General features: G+C 33.6%; 1 protein-coding gene across 2 annotated transcripts; it reads right to left on the bottom strand.

Moving 5' to 3' along the window:
• Positions 1–2,555: 2,555 nt before the first annotated feature.
• On the bottom strand, positions 2,556–13,394 carry EMB2763 (ribonuclease II family protein). 2 transcript variants are annotated; one of them, XM_088123340.1, is made up of 25 exons: positions 13,181–13,394; positions 12,697–12,876; positions 12,430–12,567; positions 12,194–12,351; positions 11,565–11,620; positions 11,165–11,287; positions 10,888–11,018; positions 10,546–10,786; positions 10,028–10,178; positions 9,438–9,678; positions 8,764–8,920; positions 8,572–8,640; positions 7,564–7,689; positions 7,398–7,450; positions 6,808–6,914; positions 6,331–6,385; positions 6,136–6,235; positions 5,763–5,874; positions 5,159–5,279; positions 4,933–4,992; positions 4,745–4,850; positions 4,573–4,668; positions 3,735–3,816; positions 3,560–3,625; positions 2,556–2,977 (listed from the first exon to the last, which is right to left on the bottom strand). In XM_088123340.1, exons 2-25 carry the CDS (start codon positions 12,748–12,750, stop codon positions 2,779–2,781), a joined length of 2,802 nt encoding a protein of 933 aa, XP_087979466.1. In that variant the 5' UTR covers positions 12,751–12,876; positions 13,181–13,394; the 3' UTR covers positions 2,556–2,778. The 2 variants fall into 2 exon arrangements, with proteins under 2 accessions (XP_087979466.1, XP_087979467.1); XM_088123341.1 differs by having other exon boundaries at positions 10,028–10,175.
• Positions 13,395–14,019: the final 625 nt, after the last annotated feature.

The raw sequence follows: 14,019 nt of genomic DNA, 5'->3' as shown, positions 1-14,019 counted from the left end.
AAAGCCACAACATAGGCTAAATATTTCACTATGCCTAATCAAAGACAATATTTTATTTTTCCAAGTGAACAAAAATTATCATAAAGTTTTACCATTTTCATGATTTTCAAACTTTCTTTTAAAAACATTTCCCCCTTGAAATTTAACAAATTTATAATTCAAATGAGCTATTGTCGAGAGATTTGCAAATAATAATTAAAAAACATCAGGATGATTCAAATTATAAAGTTATTGACTTATTTTAATGATAAATAAAAATTTTGTTGTACAAAATGACAGATAAAAATTTAAAATCTCTCATTATGAAAAAAAAAAACGATGGCATGTGCATCTCAATAACCTTGAAAGGAGAGGAATTGAAAAACCTTAATGATGGACCACATGATAACTTCAAATTTGTGGACCAAATTGGGACAATAAAATTTTCGTCCAAAATTTCCCAAACCCTAATTTTGATTCTCCAAATCAAGAAATGGGATAGGACAAAAATAAAAAAAATTCTAGAACTCTTACTATTTTTACTTTCGTTGTTTTATCAAGTTCGAGGTTTAATTTAACTAGGTTATATATTTCGAATCTATCAACCAAGTAAAAAAAAATTTAAAGAAAAAAAACTAAAATATCATTTAAAATTTTTGTTTGTAATATGTTAAATCTTTCAAAATTACATTGGTAGATTGAGTAAATATGTTCACACATTTTTTCTTCAAAAAAAAAAAAAAATATATATATATATATGTTCTTAATTTTCTTATATAACATAGTTTTCTTTCAATACCAACATATCACCTCTTTATCGTGTTTAAAAATCACATGTCATGCATCCAAAAAAAATAACACATTAGAAAATTATCGATAATATCGTACTCAGTTGCATCATCAAATACATATGGGGTGATTTAACAAAACTAGGTCAAATTTAAAATTTTTAAAACTACACATACCAATGTGGGAGAGGAATACAAAACCAATGAATAAAACATAAATTTAATATTAAAAAAATATTGTTTTCTAAAAATAAATTACTCTGACACAAGTGAAGACAAATCTATTAGAAGAAGGGTATATTTGTAAATGGGCATGATGACCTTTGGGAGATTAAATAGACAGAATCCAGGTTGTCAGAGGTGTCGGAGACACGTGTCGCCTGATGATTGCAAGTTTCATGATTCTGTCTACTGCCAAAAACATGCTATCTTGCGCACGTTCGGGTACAGAAATCCGCTCATTTTAGTCTCTCAACCAAAAAAAAAAAAAAAGAAAAAAAGAAAAGAAAAGAAAAACATATTAATAGACACCAAATGATCGTAATTTTTTAATAACTCTCAGATTGGTTCTTAATCTTATACTTTCGTAAAAAAAAAATTTGTTAAATTTTGTTAAAAAAGTTCGGTCTATCATTAATTAATATTTTATTAATATACATATATTTTGTTTTGCGTAAAATAAGTGCGAGTGTGATTTCAAACTCACAATTTTTGATTGAAGACAGGTGCTTAAAGTAATTGTCCAATGCTATGGTTGACAAAATATTTAGATAAATGTACGTAGTAATTTCTAACGTATAATTCTCTTATACTTTCTCACAAACACAAACTCACAAACACAAACTTTGTTTTGAGGGTTTTAAGTTTGTTCTTGGAACAAATGAGGTTGGCACCTTCAACTTCTCGCTTGCTAAAGAATCTTTGAGACTTTCGACTTTGAGTTTGTTGAAATCTTCGACCAAGCAACTTGGTGAAATTCTCTGGTTTAACAAAATTCTTCAGACTTTTTTAAATTCTCTGGTTTAACAAAATTCTTCAGACTTTTTTTTGCAAAGTCTACTCTGATGGCTCTGACGGATTCTAAATGCTCTCAAATGACCTCTATTTATAAAGTCGATAACTGACATCTTCAAATGTCCAAAAGATTAGATATTTTGAACTATAAATGTTTGATATAAAATTACGTATTGCTCCAACAGTATCATTACTAATCATCATATAGAGCAATACAGTATCATTACTAATCATCATATAATTTATATGTTAAGCTATATATTTTAAAATATAACTTAAATAATTAGAATTCACATAAAAATTTTGCAATTTATTTTGGTTGACTACTTGAACAATAAAATAAACGAAAGATTGAACACTATATTTTAATTAAAAAATAATTTAAGATATTATATAGTTGACTAAAATTTATTTATATCTAAATATAGCATACAAATATAATTGTATTTAATCATTTATTAATTACATATATATATATATATATATTTTTTTTTTTTAATACAATAAATTAAATTAGATGTAAATAAAATTGGTGAAAATAATATATAAAATAAAACGGATAAAAGCTAAACCAAGAAATCGGCTGGATGATGGTACTAGAGGTTGAAAATGCAATGAAAAACCCATAAAAGTTAACCCAAAACTAATGGTGAAAATCATTTTTCAGGTTAATTGAAGTATGGGGACTCAATTGGAACATTTAAAAGTACTCGAACTAAAATAGACCGTCTAGAGTACAAGGATCAAAAGTGTATTTTGACTAACAAGTAAAGATTAAAACTTCAAAATAAATTATATATTCAGACTTAAAAACAAAGATATATGTGATAATTGTAAAAACAAATTTACATAGTTTCCTCTCAATTAATCTCTACTCTCAACAACTTGAACATTTGCTATAATAAAATCCCAAACTCTCAAAATAGGAAAATTACTACTTTCCCACATTTTACTTGTACAGAAAGTGGTGGAAGGCAAAGCAAACAGACTAACCAGTTTAAATAAGAGTAAGCTGAAGCTTTGGTCGATTTGGTTGTGGCTCCACCACCTCCATGTGAATTCTCACTGCCTGAAGAATGTTGTATGCGATGCTGCCATCCATCTTCTTGATCTTCTGTTCTTGCTCATCTACGAACCATTCTCCACTTTGTTTCTCACCTTTTGCATTCAAGTACACTGGTCCTTCGATCCCGAATCTGAAAAACAGAAAGAAAAATGCAATCTTCATCGTCGGAATGTTTGCAAACAAACCCACCAACACAGTAAACGGGTTTTCTCCTTGAAGAATATCATAGAGATGAGAGTCTAGATCAAAATATCCACAACTCGACTAATCCCGCTAGTCGACTGTCTAACCTTACAACGTTTGACATCAGATAACTTATAGAAATATTTGATCTTCTTAAATACGTTAACCTATATAGCTCAACTGGTTTGGGTACACGTAACTTCTCAAAAGTTTAGAAGTTCGAATTCCCACCCTACCCTTGTACTAAAGGGAGTACTTTTTTTTTTGCACGCACCTCAACTAATCTCACGAGATAATCGGATGACCCTATTACTATTTACATTGACCCTTATCAACCACTAGATCAAACCACGATGATTACCAAACGAGTAATCGAACAAGGTTTTCTGTTCGACAATATCTTCCTTCATATCTAATTCCAAATATCAACATTCTTATTTGATTTTAGGGAATTCAAAGCAATTCATATCAATCAAAGTAAAAGTCGCCATAAAGAAATACTATAAAACCATTGGTTTGGGAAACATACTTGGGAACAAATACTATAAAACCATTTGATCTTATCTTCACTATTCTCGCCTCCGTGTCTGTTGGCCTACAACAGCAAGAGATGAATTTCTTTAAATGAGACGAGGAAGAAAAAAATTATATGTGCAAATAAAAAAATCATGCACAAGAATGATGAACATTCCAAGATGGCATACCGTTTTCTGAAGTAAATTAGAGTATGAAGCTCCACTGAGGCCCGACCAGCCATCTGGGCATTTCTATGCCGATAGTTTAAGTCTGAAGGCAGTTTAGGAGAATAAGAACATATATGCTAGATTTCTTTTATAAGAGTTCACAAATATGATATAGAGAGAGCTTCAAAACATCACGTTACTCTTATAACCAAACCAACCAACAAAACAGAGATGAGAATGGTTTTCCTCGAATGAAGAGTTAAAGCTTGGTTCAGTTATGCATACAGAATGTAGTTCTCATCAAGAGAAATTTTCATTGAAGTGAAACTATGTGAGGATCTTACAAAAAAAGGGTTAAATTTGTAAATTTAGCTATAAGAGGTCCTTAACTTTGAAAAGTATCTAGTAGATCCATGGTATCTTATAAGAACTTGAACTTTCACTTATGATCTAATAGATCTTTGACCTATTTGACATTTTAATAAATTTATGGACTTATTAAGTCCAAAATTAAGAGATCCATGACCTTTAAAATTTGTGTTCAGGTCTTTGGATTTTTTAAAATGTCCCATGAGTCGTAGACTTAGCAGACACTTTTAAATTTTAAAGTTTAGAGACCTATTAATTTAAAATTGGAAGTTTAAAGACCTATTAAACACTTTTTAAAGTTCAGGGACTAAACTATGAAAAGATCTCAATAAAGACATGTATTTGTGTCGGCTTCTTTCCCTGGGAAGGAGAAGGTGCGAGAACAAGTATTGGAGCATGAGAGCTATATATGATGTTATATTCATTACTGATTTCAGGAATGCGAAATTCCATGCCATAACAAATTACTGAGGAGGAGAGTATTTCATACTATCAGCAATTGTAGTAAGTTTCGGTCTGTCATGGAATATAGGCGGAAGTTTGTATATCCCCAAAGATGCAGCAAGCAATCTATGCACGATGACATCTGCAATAAAAAGATGGCTGAAAACCCAAAACAAGAAGATACTACCACCAAGCAGACACACAAGGCAAAGCCAAACCTGCGTATCGTCGAATAGGGGAGGTGAAATGGGTATACAGAGGCGCTGCAAGCCCATAATGATGATATTCTGGGGGACTGAGGTCTCCACTATAGAAGTAAACTGCCTTCACTTGTATAAAAACAACTTTCAGAAATGTCCATATAAGCAATTAAATTAGTCAAAGTTCCATATTTAAGTGAAATTACCTGTGTCATACATCTAGTAGCTAGTATTCTGATCAGCTTATTGAAGTACGGATCATCGCCCTGATAAGATATGAACTTGGTTACAGTTAAACAAAGAACAGGCTAGCAAATGTTTATATCACTAACAAATTTGAATAACTTCGGCAAGGCACTACACATGCTGCCATGCAACAAAAAAAATAATAATAATAAAAAATCATATTCTAAATATTGCAATATGATATACCAAAGCACGATCGAGTGAATCAGCCAGAGCTTTAGATGATGAGACATCCAAGTTGAGACCAACAGCTACAGCTGTACGAACCAAAGGTTCGAGCATCTCTTTAGTTGGTATCGGATGGCGCCTGCAAATGGAAAAGAAAGCCAGAAAGCAATAGTTCATTATAACAATCTCATCATTCTACCAACAACCCACGAACTCAGATAGAAGAAATAAGACATAAATATGTAGATCAGAAATCAGCTAATAAAGATGGATGTTTAAGCTTTTAGTTGCTCAGAAATAAAAGAAGGTTATTTATAACTAATATGGGAGGGAGCAGAAAAACCCAACAACCTAGAATAAGAAATGAAGAAATTCTTCAAACCGCTGTCAAGCAAACAGGCAAGCAAAATAGACTCTTTCAATATGTTAACAGTAAAGATGGGAATAAGTATGCAAATATTACACCATTCAACAATTAAAAGTTCTCACCCATCCCCAGAAAAGAAGAGGTAATGGAAAGTGGGAGACACTTGCACATAATGCACTAGCAGACATAACAAAAGGCACTCTGACTCGGTGCAATAAAAGACAAGAAGCAAATGCTTGTGTGATAGCTCTTTACCTTAATAATGAACAAACTGGAAAATGCTTAAGAATTTTTTCTGCTACTGAAACATTTGCAGCAAGCATAAACTCCTCTACCATTTGGTTTGCTTCTCGAATTTGATACATACCTTGAAGAATAAATCAATTGAGAAGTACAGTGAGAAAAAGGGAAGGAAAATCTTAGTGCATCAATGCACACGACCAATAAGGAAAAAGAGGTCTGTTTACAAGAAAACAAAAATAGATGGCAAGAACATCTTTTCATGTAATTTGACTGTTCCAACTATTTCAGCTGGTGGCAAGAAGGTCAAGTGGTTAGAGAAACAAATATTTATGTGTTCAAGGACTCACAAAACTATCCATTAATGAAATCTGACATCCAAACATACCAATATCAAGAGGGTCATGTGTCTCGGTGTCAATTTGAAATTTGACTTCAGCAGAAGCAAGAGTCAAAGCTCCTCTCTCAATTCGTCTCAACCTCATTTTCTGCAGGTCGACCAAATTGTGAGAGGTCAAAAAAGCTATAAGCCAGACACACCATTGCCATTATTCTATAACAGAAATAAATAAAGCAGGCATACCTTTGCTAGGGCATTCATATTCCTCAAATCTCTAGTTATTGTATCCATCAATCGACTGCAAGTAAATACAGCTTGGTAAAAATAAAATCTAAAAGTCTCAACGAACCCAAAGAAGATATTAAAAAAGAAGTGACGCGCGGTGATAAAATAATTCCAATAAGAGAATTGGCAAACAGTTTAAGGTTGATTTGAAAAATATGCATATAACAAATAAAAAGTTGTAGATTGTTAACAACAAGCCATGCAACTACAAGACACCATGAAAGTACTGCATGGCCAGAAGCAGCAAACATAAAAGATATCCATTACTCATGACATCAATAATGGCTTAAAACAACTAAAAGACAGTAAAGGCCTAATAAGAAACATGATTACTACAACCAACTATATCAAAATGATGGACGATCGCCATTAATATTGAAGGCATTATTACAAACTGTAATATATTTCAATAGTTACAACTGACATGAAAATCACCTGTCATCCATCCTCGCTTGAGCCTCAACATATGATAATGCTGCACTCGATTTAATAATGCTCTTTGTGTAGTTAGTAGAAATAATATCTGCTTCAGGTGTCATTTCCTGAATTCAAAGGTAAGTGATTGAAAATAATGCACGGATTAGGGGGGAAAAAATACTAAACATATTCACGGATGTGCAAGTTTTCCTACATAATCACAGATTCTAACACAGCCCAATTGATTGTAACAGTAAGGATAACTCAGAACAAATAATCGAAGTAAAAAATGACAAAAGTGGGTTTTCAGAAATTGAATATCAAAGGAAAAAAGCATGAAGATGTATTCTACTCTTCTTTTGAAACTGAAGAATAAAACTCAATCTATATTTGCAGGAAAGAAGAAATAAAAAAACAAAGTAGGCCCAAGCCATATTCACCATGGTCACCAACAAGATGTATGATGCATATCTCAGTACTCAGAATTGTAACCATTATGATGAGGAAGACTACAATAAACTAGGTAATCACAATAAAACTTGCGACAAAAAGATAGAATAGACGAGGGTGTTTAATGACAATAAAAATAATGAAGCATCATCACATACCCAAATTACTGAAAATGCCAGTCTTTCCACATCAGCTCGAAGAGAACATATATCTGTAAATTTAGATTTTTCAACACATTGAGCTAAAGCGTTAAAATAAAAAATAAAAAAGACAGATCAAACAGTTCCTCGTGCACGGTATCAGAACATAACAGTAAATGTGGACCTTCTGTTAATGGTTTTGGAAGCATGTCTATCCTCCTCTCAACAAGGTAGACTGATGTACCCCTTTGTGCAGCCTCATCATCCAATGAAGTGCCAGGGTGTACAAAATTTGTTACATCAGCAATATCTAATTGAACGTCGTTAAAGATACAAATTCAAACATTCTTTTTACTTTTAACAATTGCAGGGATGTGCAGAAGAAAAATGACAGAGGAAGTTAATAATGGTTTCAAGGCCAAAATTTAAAGGGCGTCAAAAAGTCAAAAACCATATAATATTTCAGCAGCTGTAGAAGCTTTCAATGCATCCGAAAGTGACATCCCAAAATATAGCATTGGCCAAGGATTTAATGAAGAAAGTAGAGACACCACGTCTCAATGGCTCGTGCAGCCAAGCTCTATAATGCCACTCTACTAAAAAATTAATCTACTTTTTTCATTCTTATTTTTCAAGGATGACCCATCAAATTATTTGAACAGTAAACCTGATATGGATTTATTCAACGGAATCTAATCCTGGTAGTAAAGAGAATATTATATTTCAATAATCGAAATAAAACATATTTAATTGTTCTCTATAAAAGGAACAAATAGATAACCTGATCCACGGGATTCAATTAAATATTTTAGCCTTATGAAACCACAAGATTTTAATAAATCCATCATTCAACTCTGGTGGTAACATAAACATCTACTACATACAGAAACTCAAAAGATTTAGTATACGGACCAATGTAAATAGCAAAAGGCTTGGAGGGAATGAGTTCAAACCATGGTGGCCACCTACCTTATCTAGGAGGATTTAATATCCTACGAGTTACCTTGTCAACCAATGTAGTAGGGTCAGGCGGTTAGCCCATGATTAGTTGAGGTGCGCACAAGCTGATGAATATCCTACGAGTTACCTTGTCAACCAAATGTAGTAGGGTCAGGCGGTTAGTCCATGATTAGTCGAGGTGCGCACAAGCTGGTCTGGACACACAGATATCAAAAAAAAAAAATTTGGATACGGACTCCAACTTCAAAATTTCCATTTGGAAGAGCTGTACAGTGAAGTGCATCATCGATGTCCTTGCAACCTGGCAAATCAAAAGCTCATTGGCTCTAATTATTATTTAAGAACTGACATGACAACACCACCCAGAAATAACAGCTAAAAAATGGAAAAAGGAGGGGATGAGTAAAAACAAATGTTCACCTACCTGGAGGGTCTACACTAAAAACATTTAAATGCCTCAAATCCTGTCGAATGGGGTTTGCTACATCAACAGGAGACACTGACCATGGTAATGGTGGTAAGCAGGCCATAACTTGTGAGGAAAATGGCCTGGAGTTTATATCATTCTCAATTAAGACCACCTGAAGCATTAAAAAAGGCCAAAATATTTAAATAGATGAGAAGTGGCACTAAAAGATCTCCTGCCTCCTACACGTATTTTAGGCTGACTAGTAACTGATAATATGTATTGCTCGTGGTGTAATTCCCATTAAATTATATATAGTTATTAGTTATAAATCAGAATTATGCATGCCGTACCATTTGACCAAACATTTTATCATTTGATCAGTTATTTAATATGTTGCAAATAAAATTATTAAGAAAGCAATTTTTTAATATTGTTATCATATAGAACTAAAAAGATTAAAATTTATTGATTTTTTTAGTATATAAAAATATTCAAAATATTAAAACTTAAAAGTTAAATTCAATCTCCATAGATTTTAGCAATTCAACAAGATCAATTAGTTCCGATAGGTATTATGGAAATTCATGTAGTACAATAATCCCTTTAAAGAACCATGTGTTCTGTAAATAGCATATTAAGAGAGAAAAGTGTTTCATTTGTATAACAATTGCAATAACAATACTGCATACCTCACTTTCAGTATCCCGATCCCCTATTTCTCCTATAGATCGCACATAATGGCCAGAAGGATATCTAGATAGACGGTCCCAAGAATCAACTGCTACGATAATTCTCTTGTCCAAAAGATTATCAAGCTGTCGAGTTTGGATTCTAATTTTAGGAATCCGACGATCTTTGGAGACAAATAGAGCATTGGCAACGCCACCACTTCCAGCCGGCATAGGCATTGGATCCAGAGAGCCACAGTAACTGCATAAAAATTCAACATCAGACAAACAACTCTGGCTGCAAACAAGTCTGTACGACCATGTTAGCAAAGTACAGAAACAAAATTATGATGCAGAAAACATAAGATTTAAGAAATGCAACAAACCAACTATAAAGCTATGTGGCAATTCACACACTATATTTTCCCTAATATTATCTACAAAAGTTAATACCATCATGCAATTGGTCTGACAAACACACATAAATATAATGTACAGTGCATCTAGATATAAGTATTTATTAGTAGAACAAAAATATGAATAAATATTCACAGCACACATCACTCACTACATGAAACAGCAGAATCTAGCAAATTAGCAAGATAACTTACGAGTGCCAGTTACGCTTTATGATACCAATGACACGTCCAGCTGGACGCGGTGAATTAGAGTCTCCACCAGAACCCTGTAGTACAGGAGCAGTTCTTGGGGCATCATCACCACTGCCAGGAACAAGATGAACATCTTCTTCCTCATCATCTTCTAGCAACAATACAATGAGAAAATATGGATCAATAACAGAACTCTGAGTGTGTGTGTGTGTGTGTGTGTGTGTGTGGGGGGGGGGGGGGGGGGGGGGGGGTGGTGTTGGTGGGAGGGAGTTCAATCCCAAATAGAATCTTGAACCGGAAAAACAAAGGCAAATCAGTAGTCACTTCCAGAGAAGAAATTTGCTACCCTCTCTAGATTCAAGTTAGCATATAATTGACTTGTTATAGCTCCTGATAATTTGACTCCCAACCTAATCCTTGCCCCCACCCACACACACACATCCCATTTGGGCCCTAAAAGAATTCACACTGGCCTTCTCATCTAAATAAAATATTCATGGGGAGAAAAATTAAAGCACCTTCATCTGCCATAATCAGGGACTTCTCTTCATGCCACTGATCTCGAGACAGAAGTTCAACTGCCACAACATCACCATCAAAAGCCCGGTTCATGTTGGTACGCCCATAAATAATAATTTCATCACCAATGCTCTCACTTCCCACATATGCTTCAAATGGATTGTATCGATTAACACGCAACTTTCCTTGATGATATATACCACGATGTAAACCAGAAGTAATTTCTGACATGGGTTTGTGCTAAAAAGAAAGAGGATCAGGATATATTATAAACCAACCACATAACTTTTCAAGACAATAGTATGTTACCAGAAACTAATGAAGTCTAGCATAATCAATACCTCAGTGTAAAGAACCTTTCTCTTTGATGGCCTCAAATCTTCAACTTCCTCCATATTTGCATCTTCATTTGCAGTTTGCACTAATAGGTCAAGCAAATGAGTTTGACCCAAAGATCTAGCATATGATTCAACTGTAAAGAAATACAAATTAACCAAGTGAGCTAAGTATATGACACGAGGAAAAAAAAGAGTATAATCATTACAAGCACTCAACACATAAAGACATCAAAAGATGCTTGAAGCAATGCCAAAAATGGTTAATAAATGTCCAGCATACTTGTCTCTGCATAAATTCCCTCTTCAATAGCCTTCCTCTTATTCTCTCTGTCATTTGTTACGAGTAGAACACGAGTTGCACCACCAAGGTGTTTCTGATACCACTGAGTAGCCACTCGAATTGCTGAATCACAATGTTGGAGATAGCAGTCAACATCATTTAAGTAAGTATTTCCCACAGTTATTAACTTTTAGGGAAAAAAAAGTTATGAAAACATGCAAAATAGATTGGCAGTTACAGTAAACAGTGAATTAGAAAGTGAGTATGGATGGACGTATGTGAATATGTATCATAGGTAAATATTGCATAAGTGGTAAAGAGAGGACGGATAAAAATATATGTAGTTTAGCTTCAGCATATGAACATTAAAGCATCAGATCTCGTAATTTCAAGAGAATACCTCTATCATTTCGATCATTTTTACTTTCTCCACTCATCTCCTTAACATATGTATCCCTGCCAAAACAATGATTTAAAGGAAGCTCAAAAATATATCCACCATGAAAGTGCATGTTTTTTCATATAGATTTTAATACTTCATGCCATCTGATATTACAAAAAAATTTATAGTGGAACACTGTGTATTAGAGTTGAGGGTTCATTTTCTATCCAAAACCTTAACATCGCATCTCATTCAACCATTACCATAATCAGCCTCATCCCTAGAAAAGCTCTTGTAATTGGTTGTTTCTTTCAATTTTTTACACAAGGGACATAAAATCACTTGCTCAATTTACGTACAGGTTTGAAGTTCAAACCAAAGGCAGCAACAATCAACTGCTTAATTGGCTTCACACTTCACAGATTCTAATTATAGATTGATATTAGCAAATAGCAATATCCTGAATTCCCGTGTAACTCAGAAACATAATGAGGGAGGATAGATTTTCAAATTCCAACCTAGCGTGAATTTATACTATTGTCAAAAAAAAAAAAATAACACCGATAAATGTTTTAAATTTACAGTATAATATCAATCAGAGATGACTGTAAAAGGCAGCATTAATGAAAGGGTAACCAAGAACCTACTTGTGATGCTCGTTGGAGAAGACAAAGAATCTCCTCAGTGGATTACTGCAGAGAGCTCTAACTCTATTGTAAACAGACAAGTTCTTGTTCTTAACCTCGTCCAGCACAACTGATAGCATAACCACGTCATCAATAGCCGGATTCTCAAGCAAATCAATCTGTAAAAACGCTTCCTTTCATAATAAAATTACAAGTTAAAAACATAATGTTGACAACAGGAACCACAAGAAAATAACCTGAGTGAGAACGACATTGGTGTCAAGAACGAGAATTGGGGAAGTAGAAGCACTCAAGCGAGCAACAGAAGAATCACAACTTTTGCAAATTGAAGTTCCACAATATATATCATCTCGAAGATAGTGTTCTCTCACTTGCTGTCATAAATAACAGAAACCAATAAAAACATAGTATGATAAAAATTGTAAAATATAAAGTAACGATTAAAAAAAAAAGGAAAGTAATGACATGTATAAAATTAGACCCAAGATTAGTGATTTACCGACCTTCATCACCTTCCCAGACTTCGTTTTTTTCACAAACGACTTGTTATGCAACATGTTTACTGACGGCAGCTTCAACTCTTATTTTCCGTGCTACTCGCAGAACCCTATATCTGAACTACCCCCTTCGTTAAGATGAAGGACCTCAGGGCCTACTTGATAAACTCCACTACACACTGAAAGCTACAAGAACAATCATGAATTTGAGTCAGATTCTTAAATGAGACAACTCATTAATTTTCTTTTCGAAGTATGGCAATTACCCAAAAGCAAAAACAACCCAAAAGATTGGCGAATCACTAAAACAACAGGAAATTGCGGCAGAAAAGGTACGAAAACCAACATAATGTCTACAACTCAATGAACCCATCACATATAAAACCAATTGAAATTGCCAGAACCGCTAACCCAATACCTTAAACCAATCGGACAAGCTGGAGAACCAAACAATGACGAATTTAAAAACGAGAACCAGAATACCGAGTACCTGAAAATCAAATTTGTAAGACAGTGAGGCTTGCAAATAAGCAGCCAGAAAAACTTGAAGCTGATTCCGAAGTTGAATTGTGCGATGAGCTTGCTTTTTGAACTTGGAGTGGGGTTTATTCGAATCGTAACAAGGGTTTTGGGGAATTTTGTTTTGTTTGGGATTCAAATTGGGTTTCGCTGCCCAGCCCTAATGGAAAACCCGATTGGGCAAAATGCCTCCCTCCAAAAATTAAGCGAAAATAACTTCCAACTTACGAAAATACCCTTATTTATGAAAATTTCTTTTAATTAATAAATAAATTGTATCTACTTCATAACTCATAAGTAAGTAATATTTCTGATTGTTTGTATTTTATATTTATATTCCTGACTAATTTAATATTTTTGACGGTGATTAACCTCATGAATCTGAAGGATTCGGATCTCATGGAGATACATTGACTCGTCGGTGAAATAAATCAACTCGCACACAAACTTGCAAAGAAGGCAATGAATTTTGGAGAAGATGGAGATGTGGATGAAAATGTCGACGTCTCTCAATTTTATAGAAATATTGAGAAAATTATCTTTCGTAGCTTAAAAATAAGGTAACTTATTTATTATTCCTTTGTCATATATAGATGAGAAACAACAATATATCGACAATACTAATTATAATATATATACTATTCAATCAATTGAAACTCGGCTTTGTTGAGTCGATTTTTTCAAATTTCTTATTTCAATATCGTCAAACTAATAGTTTTTGTTCTTCTCTGTTGATAAGATCAAACTTCGATCTAACTAACATCAACTTGTCGATTTGAGTCGATTTTCTCAAATTTATTATTTCAACCC

The sequence above is a fragment of the Momordica charantia genome (assembly GCF_013281855.1).
Source record: "Momordica charantia cultivar OHB3-1 chromosome 4 unlocalized genomic scaffold, Mcharantia_2.0 BLBB01000004.1, whole genome shotgun sequence".
NCBI classification, from domain to species: Eukaryota; Viridiplantae; Streptophyta; class Magnoliopsida; order Cucurbitales; family Cucurbitaceae; genus Momordica; species Momordica charantia.
This window is presented reverse-complemented; position numbering and strand designations above follow the sequence as displayed.

Bases quoted from the DNA above. Each gene is read 5' to 3' on its own strand.
- EMB2763 (XM_088123340.1), bottom strand. From the start codon at position 12,750: ATGTTGCATAACAAGTCGTTTGTGAAAAAAACGAAGTCTGGGAAGGTG. The intron at 10,787-10,887 runs GTATTGATTATG...CTTTCTTTTTAG, and splicing joins GAAAGGTTCTTTACACTGAG to CACAAACCCATGTCAGAAAT. The intron at 7,690-8,571 runs GTATCCAAATTT...ACGTTCAATTAG, and splicing joins AAATTTTGAAGTTGGAGTCC to ATATTGCTGATGTAACAAAT.